Source organism: Haliotis rufescens, unplaced genomic scaffold (genome assembly GCF_023055435.1).
Source record: "Haliotis rufescens isolate VD_foot unplaced genomic scaffold, xgHalRufe1.0.p SCAF_4, whole genome shotgun sequence".
Lineage (NCBI taxonomy): Eukaryota > Metazoa > Mollusca > Gastropoda > Lepetellida > Haliotidae > Haliotis > Haliotis rufescens.
Genome location: NW_025964112.1, coordinates 63605732 through 63627933, shown reverse-complemented (window position 1 = coordinate 63627933; position 22202 = coordinate 63605732). Strand labels below are relative to the sequence as shown.

General features: G+C 40.6%; 2 protein-coding genes across 4 annotated transcripts in view; one reads left to right on the top strand and one right to left on the bottom strand.

Annotated features, from left to right (window-relative positions):
* The first annotated feature begins 1555 nt into the window (after positions 1-1555).
* LOC124112196 (eIF5-mimic protein 1-like) lies at positions 1556-12211 on the top strand. Of its 2 annotated transcripts, none has more exons than XM_046472201.2 (13): positions 1556-1639; positions 2826-2893; positions 3812-3894; positions 4452-4545; positions 4842-4951; positions 5409-5610; positions 6701-6810; positions 6955-7041; positions 7312-7395; positions 7684-7749; positions 8446-8665; positions 9329-9451; positions 10019-12211. In XM_046472201.2, the coding sequence occupies exons 2-13, from the start codon at positions 2833-2835 to the stop codon at positions 10039-10041; spliced, it is 1263 nt and encodes a 420-aa protein (XP_046328157.1). In that variant the 5' UTR covers positions 1556-1639; positions 2826-2832; the 3' UTR covers positions 10042-12211. The 2 variants fall into 2 exon arrangements, with proteins under 2 accessions (XP_046328157.1, XP_046328158.1); XM_046472202.2 differs by having other exon boundaries at positions 2804-2893.
* A 4126-nt stretch (positions 12212-16337) lies between these two features.
* LOC124112180 (dual oxidase 2-like) overlaps positions 16338-22202 on the bottom strand; it is a 47335-nt gene continuing 41470 nt past the window's right edge. For both annotated transcript variants that reach the window (XM_048381756.1, XM_048381757.1), the window contains 5 exons: positions 21791-22020; positions 20326-20490; positions 19597-19752; positions 17770-17901; positions 16338-17330 (listed from right to left, as the gene is read on the bottom strand). In XM_048381756.1, the coding sequence (XP_048237713.1) occupies positions 17208-17330; positions 17770-17901; positions 19597-19752; positions 20326-20490; positions 21791-22020 (806 nt within the window). In that variant the 3' untranslated portion in view covers positions 16338-17207. The remainder of the gene's footprint in view (positions 17331-17769; positions 17902-19596; positions 19753-20325; positions 20491-21790; positions 22021-22202) is intronic.

Genomic DNA, 22202 nt, shown 5'->3' with positions numbered 1-22202 from the left:
CAATTTTCAAATTATGCAGACAAACGATTTCGTTCACACAATAATGTACTGCATTACCCTCTATATTCAAGTCCGTATCAACATTAGGGTGCAGGCTAAAACGGCACCTCAGCAAAACATCACCGATTTCTCGGGCGAAAACGGCACCTCTATTTTTAATAACGATAACAACGATTAATGTAGTAATATATATTAGGTTCGCATAAGCAGTAGCGGTTTTTCCCTTTATTGTACGTGTCGTCCACCTGTATCACTGATGCCGGACAGGTTGTCGTCTTGTTCCTGAGGCTGCAGCGCCAGAAAGTTCTGGTATCTGAAGTTTTCTGCAAACACCAAATGAAATAAAAATGACATACTTTTTTACTTACTTAGATTATATTATATTCTTATGAGATATAAATAAATGTTTGTGTTTAAAAACATGTGTAAATATATTTACCCGAACGACGTAAATTTTACAACATTATTTACCACCATGTCTGAATGATGTATATATAATCTTATACATACTTATTCTGACATTTTTATATTTTGTTTGGTTTACGGACTTTATCGGTAATTCGAGAAAAAAAATATGAGAAAACTACAATTTTTACATTATTCATATTGATAGCGACAGTAAATGAGGTTCAATATTGTTTTTAGAGCCTGGGGGTCTGCCCAATAATGATAAAACAAATAGTGTTTATTTCACATTTCATTTTCTTGGAATCGGCGAATTTGTACACTAGATTTTAAACTAAGCCTGACCTAATGTCAAATGTGACCAGATAGATTTATATGTGCAGATTTAAATAGACGAAAGGTTTAAATATTTCTTTGATGCACTGGTAATTCATTCCACGATACAATCCAGGTGGATTTCTGGTTAGGATAGTTTCCTAACAACCTATAGCTACATGATGTTCGTAAAAGGCGGCTAAATAGATCGGGGAGGTCTGGCTTGGTATCTTGGCTAGTTGTGTATCAGCATAACCCAACGGCGTGGGCGTTGCTCATTATATCAATCACTGGTTTGCTTGGTCCAGACTAACTATTTACAGGCCTTTAATTTAACTGAAATATATTGCCGTGTGCGGCGTTAAACGTCAATCTAATGAACACTAAGCCCTTATACCGTTATCAAGCAAGGCTGTCTAAGTAATGCCTATCTAAGGAAGGTGAAGTTGTTTTGTTTTAATCTGTCACTCTGCCCTCTGGTACAACCTTCCCAAACTTGTCACACATATTCAAAATGAGGTCTCATGAACATTGCATAAATCATATGAACACGCTACGACTCAACATGCCTTCTCATTGAATGACTCATCTTCGACGTGTCAATCTGAATCAACACATGGCCATTTAGCCTGTTTGTGATAATATATATAATATTGAGTTGGTGTAGTTTAACATTTCATTTTGTTTTCATTCTAAAATAAATAAATGCACATGTCTTCTGGCTGATGTTGACCAGTGGTAGGTGCGACAGTTGCAGCTCTTTTATTGAAATCATCGGAATGTCATGCATCTGCATCACGGTACTTGATTAGTTGTCTAGATGTAGTATATGCGGCACCGATTCATCACGAGAACTTGCGTTACGCTACGAGATTTGACCTCAAACCGATTCTTGTCGAAAGAACAGGCTGTATCGAACGTAAGGAGACTTTCAATTATCAGTTATGTGTAAATTGTACGACAAGTCGACACGAATTTATGTCAGACCTCTAATATATCGACTGTACTGTAAGATGAAAGTCAGTGATTATTTACATAAGCTTCCTGTGTGCGAACATTACTCAACTTGATGCAATGTGCGTGGTTTCGCGTCATGGCTGCTTGTCCGTGGCCATGTTGTGACTGAAAAGTGAAGAGGGTGCAAACTTAAATGATGTTTCAGCGACCTGAAATTAACGTTTCCTGAAAAGTTTCATCATGTGATCGTGAATCTTGTTAATAGTATTACCTATCTTTGAATCGTGTTTAATTTAAATTGACATGGACATATTTGAACTTTTCAGACTGTTTTTTCATGGAAGTTATAAAAGGCATTTACAAAAAACTGAAAGTAAAAATGTTGTTTTTCTTACTTATATGGATCGAAAGTTGAACAGCCAACTCCCCAAATGTTATGTGTCATTATGGTATTACTACCAGCACACTTTTGACAGTCACTTTGACAATATTTTGACTTAAGCATAGTAAGCATTTTAGTGAAAGGGAGAAATTTGACCTCACAGCTCAAGTATCAGCTGGCACTTTGATCATGTTGATGTCGCTGAACCTGATAGAGTAATAGGAATGGGGGACAGATAATTTTAATTGTTAAGATTAAAGTAAGATACAACAAGTGATTGATAACCTTTGTCATCATGGTTAGTGATCATGCTGACAAAGCATTATTCCCAAAGTGATACATATTGTATCACCATCATAATCACGAATTTGCCAATACACTTTACCTGCATGTTTATATATGTTTTATGAGGATACTTTTAAAGACTGTTTAAGGAAGTAACATAGAGTGTGTTTCTGATTATGCAAGTGGTGTTCATGAATGAAGAAACACTAGTAATTATGAAAACATGAATCAGAAATTTCAATTTGGGACGTTTTACCAATACTGGCTTGCTCCAGACTATGTATTGAATGTTAACTTCTATTTGTCGTAGGTGATCCCCAGTAAGACCATGCCTGAATACAAAGTATGAGTCTGAAATTCTTCACCATGTTATCTGATGCACTGTGATAATGAATTCTGATTTATCCAACATTTCTGGTTTGATTGCTCCATTTCTAATCTGTGACTATGTTTAAACAGGAAGTTATCGGTGTATTTGCAGAAGTTATATGACTACTAAGGCAGAAAAACCAACACTATCAGGCACCCGTCTGAAAACCCGGAAAAGGGGTAAGTAGTTATCTTTGTTTGATATCCATCATTTGGGGTTAAGACCTTACTAGCCTGAACAAAATTGTCGGGCTATGGACAAGTGGCTAAAATCACAGACTGGGTAATTGTTATGGATGTTGATATTAATAGTACTGAAATTATTTTAGTAGTAAAACAAGATTTATTAAAAGCTATCAAGCATAAGGCAGTAGCACATATGCAGGGATTGAATATTCAAAAAGTTGTACTGTACACAGGACAAGTGGGGATACATTTCCAGTACTTCTGGTCTCTTCAGACCCCCCCCCCCCAAAAAAAAAAATAATAAAGAAAATGTAGGTGAAAGATTTAATAAAACCTTGACATACTTAACTGTTCCCAGTTCCTTGCCATATTTAGACGTGTTAAAGGCAAAGGACTTCCTAGAAAATGTTTATTGACCAACCACCTATCTCCGTGAGATTATAATTTTAAAACCCAATAACCCATATTATACAGTAGTTGTTAAATTTCAGCTGACACTGGACCTTCGGATAGTGACACTAGCTTACATGAGTTGTAAAAGTCACTGGGGGCGGTCGGGTAGCCTAGTGGTTAAAGTGTTTGCTCGTCACGCCGAAGACCTGGGTTTGATTGTACAATGTGTGAAGCCCACTTCTGGTGTTCCCCGCCGTGATATTGCTGGAAAATTGCTAAAGGCGGCGTAAAACCATAGTCACTCACTCACTCACTCACTCACTGTAAAAGTCACTGGCCAGGGTGTGGGGAATGGTAACTTTCAATCACTGATATGGCTGTTGCCTGTGCTATCCTATGTTTTGTACACCTCCATAATGAGCGTGATGAAAGTGGAAGATAGGTAATTTGTACATCCTACACTAGACTACAACCTTATAATGTTGCCAAAAATCTCATGTGAATACTGTTGTTCATCAGATGAAAAAGAAAAGTACGACCCTACGGCTTTTCGAGACACCATTATCCAGGGGCTTGATGAGACTGAGGGAGATCTAGAAAAGGTGAGCATCCAGCAGCTGAGTTGTTGGCAGATGTATACATGGAACTGGTGAATGTGATGGGCGTCTTACTTGTGTTAGGTACTGGCCACATGGCAGTAGTATGTTAACATGGTAGAAGCTTTGCTTGAATCCCCATGGTTGTGAAGTTCTGTGGTAGGTAGTAAACTTTGACGTGTTAGGCTATCATTGTCCATCATGCATGTTATAATGAGTTATTTGTTGAGTTTTTGAGCTTGCAAACGTTAGATGTCGGTATATCTTATTTGTGATTATATAATACTTGATTTCATGTTCATATGTGTCTGGCAGCCTAGGCAACAAATCAGAACACAAAGAAGGCCCAAAACATCAACCATTCTTCATAGCGATGATTGGTCATGATATTTTAAGTGATTCCTAAAACTAACTCATATGAATGTGTAAACACAATTTATATTGACAAAAGGCCCTCTTGCACTCACTGATGGCAATATCTGATTTGGCTATAAACTGTATTTGTGACCAGGGTAAACTACCAGTTCACTTCTGAATCTCTGCATGCTTTGACTTTGTTCCAGGTTTCTAAGTTTCTTGACATTTCTGGCTCCCGACTCAACTATCGCCGCTACGCTGATGTGCTCTTTGATATTCTCTTTGCTGGTGGACAATTAGGTAAACTTCCTTTACATCATTTATGACAAGTGATTAACATCACAGGGAAATTCTTTTATTTATCAAACTTTGTCAAACTTGATGTATAGTTCTTCGTTCTAAGGTACTCATATATGGACAACATAATTGTTGTTTAGGCCAAAGTCAGTATGTTGAAGAAATAGCAAACTTTGTATGAATATTGGAAATGCCAAAAGATATCCCTTGATATTGTGTTTTCTCATCTGAACAAGTTAGGTGATTGTCCAGTTTGAGTGTACATATGTACATATTCTGGTTCCTTACACATGTTGCAGCTCCAGGTGGATTTGTCGTGCAAGATCCTGACCCAGAAAAGCCATCACGCACTAATGTTTCCGTGTTCTCCACTGAAGAAAACGTTGAAAAGCAGAAGAGCTTCTATGAGGTAGGTATCGTCATGAGTATTGAATGTTCGCCAGATGGAGTAACCATTGCTTATATTTCATGGCTAAACGTAGCACTATTGCATTGTTGGCTTGTTCTAAACCTGGCAGTGATGTGCCAAGATGATAAAGTGTAATTTACACAGTTGTTCACTGAGATCACCATTAAGTATGTTAAGTGCAGAGCATGACATTTAGCAAACAACTTGTTGCCAAGAAGCTGTTGTTTAGCGATTGTTTTTGAGAAACTCGATGTTTTCATAGATCAGTTCCTATATTGGGTTTATAAACAGTCCCTGTAAGAAAAAAATAAACAGAGGACTCTTTGAATTCACTTTCACAGCAGTGTTCCCTTTGTTGAACTAATGTTTTAATCATTCAGACAGTGTGTTCATCTTCTGAAAGTTGTCATGTGTGACATACGTTTTGTTTATGATTGTCTAAACGTGTGGTTTTCAGGTGTTCTACAAGCTGATTCGTCGCTACAAGTACCTGGAGAAAGCATTCGAGGACAGTTTGAAGAAGATCCTTGTGTTCTTGAAAGGCTTCACTGAAGATGAACGTCGCAAGCTGGCAATCATCACTAGCCTCCTGCTGGCAAATGGCCTGTGCACAGCACGGGTCCTTGCCAGCCTCTTCGAGGACCACTTGGTCAAGGAGGGTATGTAGTCACAAGTAGTACATTATCCTCACATGATTGGACAGGAATTCCTAATTTATCATGTTCATATTTCCTTACAGTCATAACTAATGTTATGACTTTGTAGAGACTGATGTGACTTGTATTTCACTCTCATTACTGGTAAAAAGTAAAATTGTAATGCCTAACTATACATTATTAACTACAGTGTTAAAAAATCTCAATTTTTTCTGATTCTGTGGCAACATGTTTGACTTTGACTGTTTATAGTGGTGTGTTTGTCAAGACCATATCTCTAAAACTAGGAGGTAATCTTTCATGATTTCGGGGGTTTGATCCCTGGTCGCATCATACCAAAAGATATTAAAAGATGGTACTTGTTGTTACCCAGTGGTGCACGACGTAAAGGGGCTAAAACAAGGACTGGTCGGTTTGGAGTCAGTATGCTGTGTCTGAGTGGGGTATTCATGTTAAGCTGCGGCATGGTATCTCAGTGGGCTAGCACTATAAATCGGCATCAGTCAAGACTAGTACAAGCAGACACATGCACGCACGCATGCATGTCGCTATATAAGTGCAATAATCTTGGATGTGAAGTTAAACCCAATTTCACCCCAACTCATGACACATTGCACACTTTAGACCAGGTTGTCAAATGATGCCTTTTGCTACTTAGGGGTGTTTTGAATTTGTATTTTTTTCCAGCTTCCATAGCAACAGATTATTACCCTGTTCATAGTGGTGTGTACCTGAAATAGAAATACAAAGTTCAGAATCCCAATTCCATGGTATTGTTTTGATAGCTCATTAACTACTCTTGTATACAGGCAAATAAGAGAAATTCTCTCAAGTTGGACTTAAAATGACAGTCAGATGATTTGTTCTTTCAAATTCGTAGGGGCTGGGGGGATTTGTCATCTTCTGATGACTCTTGCTTAACAAGATATTGATTACTTTTTCCCCTGCCCAATTTGCCTGCCACTCAGCTTCAAATCCTTGATCAATCCCAGACTATTGTTAGGCATGCATTGTTGGAATACAGTATCATAATATCTACATTATTTTGGGTACAGTATTCTAGATTTCTTTAACATTGTGTCTTTTTTTGCAGGTCTCTCTTTGGAATTCTCCACGGTAATGTTTAAAACCTGGCTCGGGGAACGAGATTTGAGTTCAGTGTTCTCCACACTGAAGAAGTCCCAGATCGACTCACGTTTGATGGTAGGTGCTGTATGCATCATTTCAAGTAACTGTAGTATGACATAATCGGAAGATCTGAGAAGTAACAATACAAGAGTCATCTGTATCACACTGTCAGTACTGTTTGTTTGACTATAAATAATGTTCTGTTCTCGATTGTTCTAGGAACTGTTTCCCATCAATAAGAGGAATCAAGATGTCTTCTCGACATATTTCCGGAATGCTGACCTGGCAGTTATTGCTGAAATGCAGGTATGGACTTGCATTATCTTCACCCATGGTCACAGAATAGCTCCCATTGGTCCAGCTGTCTTGGGCATTACACTTGGCTCGTCAGAGTTGCCTCCTTTTTGTTGTTCCTTGATGAGCTGCTAATTTGTTTGAATCCTTGGTTTTCCTTATCGTGTCAACATCATACCTAAGGTCATGGGCTTCACCACCTACGCTTCCCTTGTGTAACATTTGATTTCAATATTTTTTAGTCATTGTTGAAATACAACTCACTCTTGCTTTATAATGCAGGTAAAGCAGGAGGCTGTAGAGACAAAGAAGAAGCTCCAACAGGAGATGAACGATATGATCAGAGAGCAGCAGCCAGCAGCTGAGGTACGTCAGACATCTAGCTCGTGGTGCAAACTTTATGGTCGATGACCTCGCAAATGGAATTTCTTGTTTGAGCAAATCTTCTCAATTCAAAATCTTGGCAGCCACTGAAATGTTTTGTATATAAAGAGATTGGTTTATTCAATGAAACACTCGACACCATACAGTAGTTTCAGTTGTGGTTGTCAAGCAGTTAATCTAAGGTCGAGTTGTCTCCTTACCCTCCGCATGTTGTTATGGTGAGGTCTTTTTGATTGTCATTTTCATGCTACTTAAATTGTTGCTTTACAGATTAGGTCCTATGTCCTTGAAGAGATGCAGAAGAATGGTATCCCAGAGCAGGAGGTGGTGATTCTGGTAAGTACGCTTAACATGCTACAGGTGGACTACCAGTCAGTTAAGCTTATTTATTTTGACCTGTCAAAGACAGGAATATAGGTCCTTGATGGCGAGATGCCTCCATTATCAAGTGGATTTAACATCTAGTATGATTGAACATCATTGTTCGATCCCCTGGCCTCAAGAAACCCATAGAGGTTAAAAATTGTAATTGTTATTACTCTGTCTTTTGCGCGTCATTAAGAAGAGAAAACAAGGACTGGTCGGCTCGGAGTCGGTATACTGTGTCAAGAGTGGGTATCCATGTTAAACTGCGGCATGGCATCTCAGTGGGCTAGTACTATAAAATTGGCATTAGTCTGGATGAGTATAAGCAGCCAAGCACACATTCATGTATGTCATGTATACAATATTTCCTTGATTAAACATGTCAGCGTGTACTTAAACCCCTGGTGTGTAATCTCACTGATCAAAATCATTCTATCTTTTCGTTTGATTCTATAACAGGTCACTATGGTATGGCTTGAATTGTGCTGACTGCAGCTTAAATTAACATGGGGCCAGTTTCTTGAACAATTAGTGACAGTATTTGACACCACAGCAGTTGTGATGAATTTAGTTGCCCAATATAATATATGTAAAATGTGTTTGGGCAAGTTGTGTAGTTTTGTATGTGAGTTGTGGGTTGTCTCCAATCCTGTTTTGTGTCTCCAGGTGTGGATCATTGTGATGGGTTCCGTTGAGTGGAACAAGAAGGACGAGCTGGTAACGGAGCAGGCCCTGAAGCACTTGGCCACATATGCTCCACTCCTAGCCGCGGTATCCAAGTCGGGCAAATCCCAGCTGGCACTCATTCTCAGGATCCAGGAATACTGCTACGAAAACATGAACTTCATGAAATCCTTCCAGAAGATTGTTGTCCTCTTGTATGACAGTAAGTTGTCTGCACACCCTACTTCTAGCAAGAATGGAAAAAACAAAGTGAAAATTTACAACACTTGATTTCTCAAGTGTATTGAAGAAATCAACACTAAAATGATACACAATATGACAGTCATTTTTTAGTCATAGATTATTTTGTGGATCTTAGGACTTTCAGTGATTAATCCCCTTTGGTCTTCAGTCTTTCTGTCAATGATGGCACAATAGGTCTTCAGCAACCCATGCTTGTCAAAAAAGGCAACTATGCTTGTCGTAAGAGGCGACTAAGGGGATCAGGTCATCAGACTCGCTGACTTGGTTGATGCATGTCATCGTATCCCAATTGTGTCTTTCGATGCTCATGATATCCATCTCTGGATTAGCTGTTCCAGACTCGGTTATTTACAGACTGTCTTCATAGAGCTGGAATATTGCTGAGTGGGGCGTTTAACAAAAAACAAACAAAACACTGGTGATCTGCTGGTTCATCTGTCATCAGTATTGATCTAAATGGCACCAAGCCTTCTTCAGGTATTCATTTTAAGACCAGCCAGTCTGACTGGAATAAGTTCCAAATTAAGAATAAAATGGCCTTTTGTAGTTGATGGTGTGGACAAACCTGACATTCCCGTATTTTACATGCTATGACAGCATACCATATTTCTTTGTCTTGCAGAGGAAGTGCTCAGTGAAGATGTTATTCAGAAGTGGTACAAGGGAGGTCACTCTTCCAAGGGCAAGAGCACCTTCCTTGAGCAGATGAAGAAGTTTGTAGAATGGCTTGAGAATGCTGAAGAAGGTAAAACACATGTTTTATTGATGGGAACATTTAGAATCAGAATATCGACTCAAGTATCACAAGGTATCAATCTGTAATTAAATGAGTTATTCTGTATGTGTATAGATGAAAAATGTATATGTAGACCCGCATTTAATCAATTTAATGCTATTTATGAACTAAGCTTATCCATTAAATGGTTATGGTTGAGTTCTCATTGCCCATCTTAACCACAGTAATCTTAAAAAATGTAGACATTTCTGTGGAAGTGAATTATTAATTTAGTATTGATATTCATAAATTGCTATCAACAAAGCATCAGTGATAAATAAAATAAACTGATACATGATATTGCAGTACACAGTGACATCCCTATAAAACACCTCTACCCTGACTATTCCATTGTTTGGACTTGACAGTTTGGGCAGAGGAGTAAGTGCATCACCTTTGTTAGACTCCCCACATGGGTAGAATGTGTTACGCCCATTTCTGGTGTCCCCAGTCTGGAATATTGCTTTAGTGCTGTGTGGAACCATACTCACTCACACTGGGACTATTTGATCCAATTGATATCTTTTGCTTTTTCAGAATCTGACGAGGAGGATGATTAATGTTGGGTACAAGCATGATGGATACGAGGACAGATCTGCAGCTATGCACCAGGGATCTCTTGCTTTGATTCAAGTCTGCCATGACTGCATGTTGACACTGTGACATTGTACACAGGTCTGCCTGCCTGCCTGCCGCGACAAGGTTCCTGGCAGTCGTGCTACAGTCATTCACTTCCTCATCGGTGTCTCCCTGTTAGTATTGGTCAAAATATGATTGATTCAATCCTCAAACTTGTATGACCTATATAATGCTGAGAAATGGTGACATCTTGGTGTTTCACTGGACAGTCTCTGAATGAGTGGAAATATCCTGACTTTACGCAGTTCTTGTTTTGCTGTATATGTACATGTGTGATTACCATGGCAACAAGTCATCAGAGAATATTCATGAGTTCGTTCAGAAGGACTCATTTTCACCCAACTCTCCTTCACGAATTTGGTCATTGCTCATGTACTATGTTATGGAGGCTTTTATCATAGAGGACTTTCTGATTGCTGCAGACTGGTCGTTCAGTCCAATGTTGAGTTCATGCTTTGCATCTTTAGAGAGATTGTCACATGTTTGCCCTGTGTCTACCAGTGTCAACTAGTATTAGGTTTTGATAAATCTTTTACTATAATATCTCGTTACATGTTCGACAATTTTTAATGAACTAACTACCGGTAAGTCTGATTATTCTGTATGTATAGTTTTTGTTACAAGACTTGTGTACTGAAATGTTTTCGACATGACAAAAGGAAATATGTTATTGAAGAATGTCTGCCTCAACATGGAATAAGACTGCAATAATAATTGATCAGTGTATTTATCTTGCCAAAGATTGTCAGTTTTCTGAATTCTTCATGACTTGAAATACTTGTGTATGTCTATGGCCAGTGGAATCACTTGAGGGTGTTGATGATGATCATTGCATATACCCAACAATTGTCAGTGTAAAATACCTCTGTCCTGCACGTTCCTGGTATAAAATGAACAGCAAATGTATTGTTTATAACAGTGTTCAATCTTTCACAGCAGATATATTACATAACACAGGTCTGGTACCAGCTGTCGTTTGCAGATGTAAATATTTGCCCCTACAGAGGAGTGTTTGATACTGTGCCTGGAACGTGTAGATGGCTGTTTTATCATTTCATTATGTTAGTATATTTTTGTAAGGTCCTCCACCCAACCATGGGCCCAGTAATGACTCCACACAAGCAGCAACTCTGTGGCCTTCGAAACTTGTTACAAACTTTCGAAATATCGAAAGAAAAAAGTTCCTCATCATTGGTGATATTGTTTGTGAACCATCAGTTGTCTATTTGTGACATGTTTTGTTTCATGTATGTTAATTCAGTGGAGTTTGACATTCATCCGATTTGGAATGTGTAAATAAACATTATGAAAACAGTCATCTTATTCAGAGATCATATTCAGACATTGGAAACATTGCCAGATCATGCTAGAGATCTATTACAACATAGGGATACCTCCCAACGACATTGCATCTCGCATCCCATCACCGTCAACATGTCCGAGCCAGTGTCAAAGCTAGCATGTAAAACATGGCCTACACGAGGTGCAGCAGTTCATTACAGGTACTGAAGCCTTCAGAATGTAATGTCTAGTAAAGACTTTTCTTTATTACAAACACAATATTTCTCAGCTTGTCAGTTGCTGTGAATTAAAACAAGCATTGCTAGACCCGTTTCTTGATGTTTCAGTATTTTGTGTTCAGTTATGGTGGTGGCCATTTTTATCCTCTATGTGATGTCATCCTTTGATTAGCCGCCGACTCCCTGGCTCTTACTTACCTGTCAGTTCTGTTTTCTTTGTGATTGACGCCAACATCAAACTCATATAATACTCTGTTATATGGTTCCATCACATGAAATGTATGTATGTTAAATAGTCACAATATTAGCCATTATACCCTGTGTTACAATATTTATCCATTCTTTTTGTTATGCAAATCCTCTATTTTGAGGGTTTTGTGCACTTCCTGCACACTGTTCCCACAATAAGTACACTGACTGTTGACCACTTGAGTATATATTTTGAAACGTAGCATGCCCCGAAAACAGCTCTAATTGGGAAGATCATGTGACTTGGTCAGAGGCACTGTGGTACATAGTTGTCCTTTTTGTATGAATTATGAAAATTTGTGAATAAAAATTATTAAAAATAGTTTCTTGGTTAATAATTATGTAATATAACTTGTTACACTGCAAGTCTGATGACAGGAAAAACTACAGATGGGGACTGAACCACAAGAAATAAAGCGTTTGTATGAATACTAGCAATGTGTTTGTATTAGGTTTATCGTTAGCTATTTCCAAGAAATTCTGAAACTGCATCATGCGTTTGAACATTCACCTGATGCACAGTTCAATGTGACCATTATTATCCGACATTGTTTCATTTGTGTAACGTTGGTTACTAATGCATGCTACTCAACATGTGATAGGGAGTGTCTTGATAGGATACATCCATCCGACTGGTTGTTTGGACATGTACGAATAGCACATGAGTTGGGCTGGACCTCACAGCTTGTGACAAAGGATGTGACATGGCTCAAGACCTTCCCTGGATGCGATTTGGGCTGGACCTGGTGCATGTTAGGCTTCATTTCATAACAAACAAATGTAAACATTTAGATAAGTTGTCCCCAAAGTGGTATTGTTCAGATTCACACATGACTGAATTTAGGACTCATTTTGTCATTTGGGAGGGAGGTAAAGCCTGTAAACAACAAAGATCAACATCTTTTCATCCAGCGTCTGAACACAAACACCTGCTGTGCACACAATACCTACTGCGATATTGAGGTACTTGCACTCACTTACGCTCTCGTCCAATAATTTTTGAAATGAAGCTAACATGCCCAAATAACCACCTCCAAGCATCCAGTCAGATTTATCCTCCATCTGGACTCAGGAAGATGACACTTGCTCCTGATAGTCACTTGTTTTAACCAGGATCAGAAACTCACCACATGCTATTACTGTAACAGTTTGGTTCTGATGACTTGATGTGGTAGGTGGTGAGGTAAAATGGGGTTGAACATTGCGCTTCAAGATTATTGCGCTTACATGGCGACGTGCATACACGTGTGTGTCTGCTTGTACAAGTCTGGACTAATGCCAGTTTTATAGTTCGAGACCACCCAAGTCAGACAGCATAATGACCGCAAACCGACAAGTCCTTTTAACGTGTTTTGGTATGACGCGACCGGGAATCGAACCACAGACCTTCAGCTCTATCTACTAGACTCATTGCGAGATAGGGTGGTCAGGCTCGCTGACTTGGTTGATGCATATCACCGATGCCAGTTGCGTGGATTGATGCTCATGTTGTCAATCACTGGATTGTCTGGTCCAGACTTACAGACCGCCGTCATATAGCTGGAATATTGCTGAGTGCGGCGTTAAACAACAGACTAGACTCATCGCATATGTTTCCAATTTGAGACACGGTTGTCGTTTTAGTCTCATGAAGAGTTGCCCCCCTTAGTAGCTGCAGTATCCAAGCGATATGTTGCTCTGCGTTGAGAGTATACTGGTCCGTGATACCTATGGTTTCGCATTCCTCCTGCAATAACTTTGTAAGAGAATCCGATTCTGATTTGGCGCAAAAGTGATTTGGAGTTAAGCAGAATATAGTTGAAATGTTCCCAAACCACTTACCTTAAACTACAAACATTGAGATTGTATTCTGCCCAAGCTTATGCACCTCCATTACTGTCTCATGGCTCATTTGTCTTTGACCTGGCATTAAATAACTGAATTGTTAGTTCTGTTCTTAATTGGGGCGGGGGGCGGTCGGGTAGCCTAGTGGTTAAAGCGTTCGCTCGTCACGCCGAAGACCCGGGTTCGATTCCCGACATGGGTACATTGTGTGAAGCCCATCTCTGGTGTCCCCCGCCGTGATATTGCTGGAATAATGCTAAAAGCGGCGTAAAACCATACTCAATCACTCACTCACTAATTGGGTCGGGAGAGAAGACTAGTGGTTAAAGCGTTCGTTCCTCACACCGAAGACGCAGGTTCGATTCCCTATATAGGTACAATGTGCAAAGCCCATTTCTTGTGTCCCCTGTCGTGATATTGCTGGAATATTACTAAAAGCGGTTTACTCACTCACTCTGTTCTTATTGGCTTTGAAAATAGATTATTTTGATGAAAAGTGTGTCTCGATTGCTGAATCTGCGCCCTCATTGTGTTTGCTTGTAACTTTACTTAACAGTTAGGCACTCATACTATACTACTCTACTTCAGGGATATCCTTTTTATCTCTCTAGTGAGCCACAAAACTCCTTCTACGTCAGGATGCAAACACTTTGTAGCAGTTACAATGACCACGTCCTCCTTTTCATGTTAACCTTGTTTTTGGAAGTTGGCGGGGGATATTTAAACGGGCTCCGTCCGTCACGCTTCGTTTCCGGAGCATAACTCATAAACCGTTCAATATTTTTTCATCAAACTTTGCAGGTCTGTCAGGTACATGCTTAACTAGTGCCTTTTGCTATTGAGAAATTTTAGAAATTTTTATTTTTTACGTTTCCATGGCAACAAGATGGACTTAGGTTCTGTGAGGGTAGGGTTCGGTTTTTTTTTACAATTTCCATGACAAGTTCCACCTCGGTTAAAAAAGGTTAGGGTTTGTTTAGATTTAATTATGTCATAAGTTCTGCAACAGGGGCGGGGGATATAGCCACGTTAGTGACAAACTCTTGTTGTATTTGCATCGCAGTTGGGTTCATCTTCCTATTGATCGGATATAACTGAGGAAGAGCAAGACATTTAAGTCTCGGCTTCAAACAAAGATGGCCGCCGTTTCTGCAGAGTCAGTTAAACTGCTGACAACAGAACCACTGTTAGTGCAAATTGTACGCTATTTTTTGGTTACTACATAGTGGAGTCCAGGTTATTTGATCAACTCTGATTCCAATGGATATATTTTAATGGGCTTCTATTGAGGTAGCAGAGTGTGTGTGTGCGCGCGGACACGTAATAGTACGAACAACGACTCACGCCCTGGGGGTACCGTAGGGATGATACGATATCAGCTATGTCACCGGTCCAGATCACCCGATCCATTAAATCGGGAGTTCCCACGGGGGTAAATAGTAACAAGTCACTCAGGTTTGAAATTGTTGCAATCGATGTTGAAACGAATGCTTAAATGATCTGAATGTTCAAAATTGTGACATGATATAGCCTATAAATGTTTCATAGAAATTGTCAGCTATCATTATATCGTATATGTATTCCACTAATGTCAGTAAGCTGTTCATGTCAATAGGCCCATTATTAATGTTCTATTGAGTAATGGATATTTAATTACATGTATTGTGCGTATAGTGTAAAAGAAGACAGGAAATTGTAAACAATTATTATTTAAATATATTTGACATAACTGATTATTCCTATCAAGAGTTGAGTAGTATATGCTGCTCAAAAGAAGTTAAAGAACACCCCATTGTATCATGACTGACCATATGGCTGGTGGGTATTGTAACAAAAATAACTTCAAAATAGTGGGTGTTCTTTAACTTGTTCTGAGTAGGATACTTGCAGCGAAGGTACAGATTGGTTTGCGTGTTTCTCAAGGAGTCTGAAGACACTACTGATTATTTAGAAACCTTTATTCCCTTTTTCATTTGAACTATGATGTTATGCAACGTGATAAATGTACACAGGAACAATTAATGTTGATGTTGAAATTTATATACAGATCATATACATTGAATTTTTAACATTATGATATATTACACCTTGACAACAAATCTACACCAGTGATTCTGCACCGAACACAGTTTGGGAATGTCAGTGCGTGATATAACATGCTATTAATCATTGTTATACACTGACGTGATAAGGCTTGACTATTGCTAAACGGGTCATCAAACCACTCACTAATACTTTGCTACGTTTGGACAATAGATCTAGTCCACAGTGGAAGTGCTACAGAATCTAAGAAACAGTTTAGTCCAGTCATCTGCCGACGCCATCTTGCGTTCAAATCGTGCGTTTTGCAGGCATCTGTAAATTCGGTAGTTTCTTGATGGAGGTCGTTAGATGTTGGCTAAATGTTATAGTATACTAGAAACTTTGTATGATATATACATGCCAGTTAATGGGGCCGAAATTGTGATTGAGACTGTTGTGCATGGCTAACGACCCGGAGGTACCATCCTCCCGAGGCAAGGGAGTTAACTTGACTTTTATAGTAAGTTAACTCCCTTGCCTCAGGAAGATGCGGAGGTACGTGCCATGACTCTCACTCTGCCATTACAGAGTGGGGGGGGGGGGGGGGGGGGGGGGGGGGGTGAAACTCTTACAAAAATGTATCATGGATAGACAATGTTTATACAAATATAATCAAAGACATAATTATAATATAACAACATAGGTGTTATGTACATCGTAACAACATCAAGGAAACCACATGTGTCGCCATGCTTATAAATACAGGCATCACGGCGGCTTATCACATCGGCTTATCACAGTATGGCTGTCCAGCCTTGTCAATCTCATGTTTACAGCAATGCATCAGTTTACCAGTACTCGCAGTAATATGTACCTGGAGGTGAAATCCAAGTAGTACAAAGCCAGGCATATCTAGATACACCATGAAGACACACTGGTGAGGCACTCAAGGCAGAGCGTCAAGGCATTTTGTCAAGGTACTCCATCCAGGCACACAATCAAGGTACAGTGTCAAGGCACCCTATCAAGGTACAGTGTCAAGGCACTCTATGAAGGTACAGCATCAAGGCGCTCTATCAAGATACAGCATCAAGGCGCTCTATCAAGATACAGCATCAAGGCGCTCTATCAAGATACTGAATCAAGGCACTCTATCAAGGTACAGCATCAAGGTAGTTTGCATGTACAGAATCAAGGCACTATATCAAGCCAAAGAATCAAAGCTATCTATCAAGGGTCAGCGTTTAGGCACTCTATCAAGGTACAGCATCAAGGTAGTTTGCATGTACAGAATCAAGGCACTATATCAAGCCAAAGAATCAAAGCTATCTATCATGGTTCAGCGTTTAGGCACTCTATCAAGGCACTGTGTAAAGACACTCTATCTACGCACCTGGCTGAATCATCCATAGGATCAGTTTGTGAAATTTACAAAACATTGGTCATGTGACAAGTTCTTATTAAGAAGGAGTCTAGAAGTTCTCATAGTGGTGTTCAAACAAAGCTTTGGTCATCTTGCTGGAGTCCACACATGCCCGTTCCACACCCTTCGTCACGCCGGGGGGTCCACAACTGAACACGCCCACCTTCTTCACCTGGAACACAAGCATACAGGTCTACAGGGCGTCCACATCACACAAACACAAGGAAATACACGACCCATGCAGTTGACCGTCACCATATTTTAGCAATATATGATTAGAAATAGGGACAGTGGCGGTTCTGACTCCATGGTGGCACACTTCCCTGTGCAGAGTTGCGTCCCCTGGGCATGCCAGGATGTTTTCTTGGAAACCCAGATTCGCCGTGATTATATTTCTAGGTTTGTCAGCACCATACCCATCCTAGTGGGTTTCACCAAAGTGGTAAACGTCTAAGACCTGCATCACTTCGGGATTTACCCCCACATCATGCTGACATGCCCTGATATACTGAAAGGTTTCCCAAATACAATACTGTTCAGTCAAACTCGCTTGCTCACTTATTCAAACTTGTCTTTTTTTATATAAGTAAACACATCAGCTCCGGTCATACCTGTGGATGAGCGCGGTGAACAGCGTTCATGATTTTGTTGAGTTGAGGGCGACCGAAGTGTGTGGTTGCCTTCAGCCCCGTGAACACGCTCTTTCCCCCTGTCATCTTCTGGAAGTGCTCCTCAAATATGTACTGAAACAGAGATCATATCACGGATCATATCATCTGGACATTTCTAGTATAACATTGCGATTCCATCTTCCCGAGGCAAGAGAGTTAACTGACTTTAAAAGTCCAGTTTCCACCCTTGCCGAACTTGGCAGGAATTACTGGGCTCGATCGTAGCGCCACCAATGGCTTTTACCAGTTATGTCCCTTCTAAGCCTCTCCTATGGACCAATCAGATTCCACCTCTCGTATCACTTGCGTTTGCTTCACACAAAATGGTGGCGCCGAGTCAGGACGATCTGATCGATAATCAAGATCTATATTGTTATAAATTGTGTCTTACATCGCGAAATGCATCAAATCTTGTGAGCACCTTGATTAAAAACATAAAAAGATTTGGAAAATATCTGCTGACAACGAGTTGGCGGGGTACATGCTTTGCAAATCCTGCAATCGACCGAAATCTGCAAGACAGTTTACGAACCGGATTTCGATTTCGGTGCACGATTTTGATTGGACTATGCATAGAGTCGTTAGTCCAGCCAAAATGTAACTCCATAATACCAGCCTAGTTCGGCAAGGGTGGAAACTGGACTTTTATAGTCAGTTAACTCCCTTGCCTCGGGAAGATGTGTGATCCATGTGTGAAAACCGGAGTCTGATTCCTGACATTGGTACTGTGCCCATTGTTTGTTGTTGTAATATTGCTGATAGCGGTGTTAAACAATACTCACTCATTCAATCAATATCTTGTCAAATTCTCCCGATAAAACATGGGGGGTGTTATAAATTGTGACAATACAAAGCCAATGTTAATATCAATTATTTACTTTTAACCATTTCTATATACGCATCCAGCATCATCAACGAAATATGGCGTATTTGATACCAGGTGAATTTCCTTATTATATCGGGGCACGGGTGGCCCAGTCGTCCGAGGGGCCGCGATTCGCTGTGCAGAGTTGCGCTCCTTGGGCACGCCAGAAACCTATGTATGTGGGTTCTTATCCTGGTTCGCCCCGATTATGTTTCTAGATTTGTCAGCACCATACCCTGGGTTTCACCGAAGTGGTAAACGTCTGAGACCTGCATCACTTCGGGCTTTCCTCCCACATTAAGCTGACACGCCATGATATAACTGGAATACTGTTAAAAGCGGCGTTAAACCCAACTCACTCACTCACTCCTTATTATTTCACATTGAACATGGTGATCAGTGTGTTTCGTCTTTGCTAAAAAGCACGTAAAATAACCCATGTAACAAATCATCTCTTTGAGCGATGGTGAACGTCTGTTTAAGGACACGACTTCCAACCATTGAAGACAGCATATGGATGGTACTGTGAAACGGTGCCAATGCTCACAGTGTCCTGTAGATCTACCACAATATCAATTTACAACAGTTTCGTTGTCAGGGACACGTACCATTAATACAGGGGCGGTAGGGGGGCCTGGTGGTTATAGCGTTAGCTTGTCACGCCGAAGACCCAAGTTCGATTCCCCACATGGGTACAATATGTTAAACCATTATCTGTTTCTAGGTTTGTCAGTACCGTACCCATGTTCGTCGGTTTCACCAAAGTGGTAAATGTCTAAGACCAGCATCTCTTCGTTCTTTCCTCCCACATCAAGCTGACATGCCGTGATATGACAGTAAAACTGTTCAAAGCGGCGTAAAACTTATTCGCCCACCTGCTGTATCGGTGAGAAGACACTTACCAGCATGGCCGTCCTGAGGTCAAAGTTCTGGAAGAACTGTGTGATGAAGATGTCAATGGACACCATGCCCATCGTGTCGATCTCCTCCACCTCCCGCAGGATGTCGATCAACCACTCGAAGTGGCGCTGACTGCCCGTGATCCAGATGAAGTACAGCTGTAACACACACACCATTTCATCTAAACTGATCCAGTGGACACACACATAAACAATTGCATCCAATCGAACAGGGTGAATACATTGAACCAGTTGATACACGCCTATAAATCATGTCATCTGATGCAACAGAACGTTAAATACAGCGAACCAGTGGACACACACATAAACCATGTCGTCCAATCGAACAGGGTGGGTGAATACATTGAACCAGTTGATGCACGCCTATAAATCAGGTCATCCGATGGAACAGAACGTTAAATACAGCGAACCAGTGGACACAAATAAACCATGTCGTCCAATCGAACCTGCTGAACACATCCTTGTTACACCAATAATGGTCTGGGGTCTGCACCAGACAATCCAGTGACTGACATCATGAGAAATCAATCCTCGCAATTCACCAAGTCAGCGAGCCTGACCACCCGATCCCGTTAGTCGCCTTTTACACCTTTTTCAGGTAATATTATTTGTACAACCAACGAACCATTATGAATAGAATCAGTTCACTTGACGACGGAATTCCACTACCAGTATGTGCCCCACTAGTTTAAATCAGTATAGGTGTCTTACCTTCTGACATTTGACCTTGTACATGCTTCTGATAGAGGACATGTGCACGAAGTCCTTGAGAATGGAGGCGTAGGGTGTGACTCCGATGCCCGCCCCCACAAGGACAGAAACCTCGTACTGGTACCAGTCCTGCTGTCCCGCACCATAGGGCCCGTCAAGATACAGCTAGACAGACGGACAGACAGTCAAATACATTCACATACTTAGTAGTCTTCATTAATACTTCAGGGTCTCATATACACTACATTCCTTTATCACGGAAGGACGTCCTTTTACCATTGAGGGACGTCCTTATACCATTGAGGAACGTCCTTATACCATTGAGGAACGTCCTTATACCATTGAGGAACGTCCTTATACCATTGAGGAACGTACTGTATACCATTGAGGAACGTCCTTATACCATTGAGGAACGTACTGTATACCATTGAGGAACGTCCTTATACCATTGAGGAACGTACTGCATACCATTGAGGAACGTACTGCATACCATTGAGGAACGTACTGCATGCCATTGAGGAACGTACTGTATGCCATTGAGGAACGTACTGCATACCATTGAGGAACGTACTGCATACCATTGAGGAACGTACTGCATACCATTGAGGAACGTACTGCGTACCATTGAGGAACGTACTGTATGCCATTGAGGAACGTACTGCATACCATTGAGGCATGTATTAGATACCAGTGAGGAACATACTGCATGTCACCGAGGAAAGTAGGTGAAAACCTCAAGGCATTCATTATTTCAAATGAGAAGAAACAGTGCATTTACGTGTTTCAGTTTAACTATCCGAGTGCTTGTATACATACGTCCTCAATTTGCTCATGACTATATTTTAATAGATCTTGCATCATCTTAAAAAGCAAAATTATTGTTGTTCATATGACTCTTGAGCGTCCAACTCTTTTTAGATGATGGAAAAGAATGTGCAATGACATGGCAGTAGCAATGAGATGCATTAAACAGTTATTGTGATGTGAAGGCGGACCTGTAAGGAGTGAGTGAGTGAGTTGGGTTTAACGCCGCTTTTAACAGTATTCCAGTTATATCGCGGCGTGTCAGCTTAATGTGGGAGGAAAGCCCGAAGTGATGCAGGTCTCTGACGTTTATCACTTCGGTGAAACCCACGAGCACGGGTATGGTGCTGACAAACCTAGAAACATAATCGGGGCGAACCGGGATTCGAAACCACAATCATAGGTTTCTGGCGTGCCCAAGGGACGCAACTCTGCACAGCGAATCGCGGCGCCTTAGACGACTGGGCCACCATCCAAAAATACACCTGTTAGCGAATTGTCTGTTCCAACTAATGAACACATTACAATATGTTAATTTTGATCCATCTTTGATGTACGTGTATGAGCACACCATACATGTATATATTTACAATATAGACTTACAACTTTGTTTTGTCGAAGAGTTTGTTGTCCTAAACAGTGAATGTAGTCCGTTACTTACCTTTGGGAGTGGGTTGTCCTTCAGAGTCTGGGCGTCAAATGTCTGCCGGATGTTCCATGTCCATGGCCCGAGTGCCCGGATGTGCACCTTGAGCGTGTCCTCGTGGGGTGCTGACGTGAGGGTGAAGGGGTGGTACTCGTCCTTGCCCTGGGTGAGGCAGGCAATCCGCACCCACTGCCCCGACTTGTACTCGAACTTGGACGGACGTTTGAACTCAAGCATCGTAACATCTGGAGGAAGACAGTATGGCAGTTAGGATCCTATTTCATCATATTTGTTTGTGTATGTGACATCCCAACATTAACACATGATTGGACATCGACATACATATGGTTAATAATTTAGATGCCAAATATCCTTAAATGTGAAAATATGCCTCTCAAATGCATGTGACCCATGAAGATCCAGGATA

What these genes read in the sequence shown, in the direction of transcription:
- LOC124112196 (XM_046472201.2), top strand. Translation starts at nt 2,833, where the DNA reads ATGACTACTAAGGCAGAAAAACCAACACTATCAGGCACCCGTCTGAAA. An exon ending in TCTGAAAACCCGGAAAAGGG is followed by an intron (nt 2,894 to 3,811) that starts GTAAGTAGTTAT and finishes GTTGTTCATCAG; the next exon opens with ATGAAAAAGAAAAGTACGAC. An exon ending in AGCAGGAGGTGGTGATTCTG is followed by an intron (nt 7,750 to 8,445) that starts GTAAGTACGCTT and finishes TTGTGTCTCCAG; the next exon opens with GTGTGGATCATTGTGATGGG.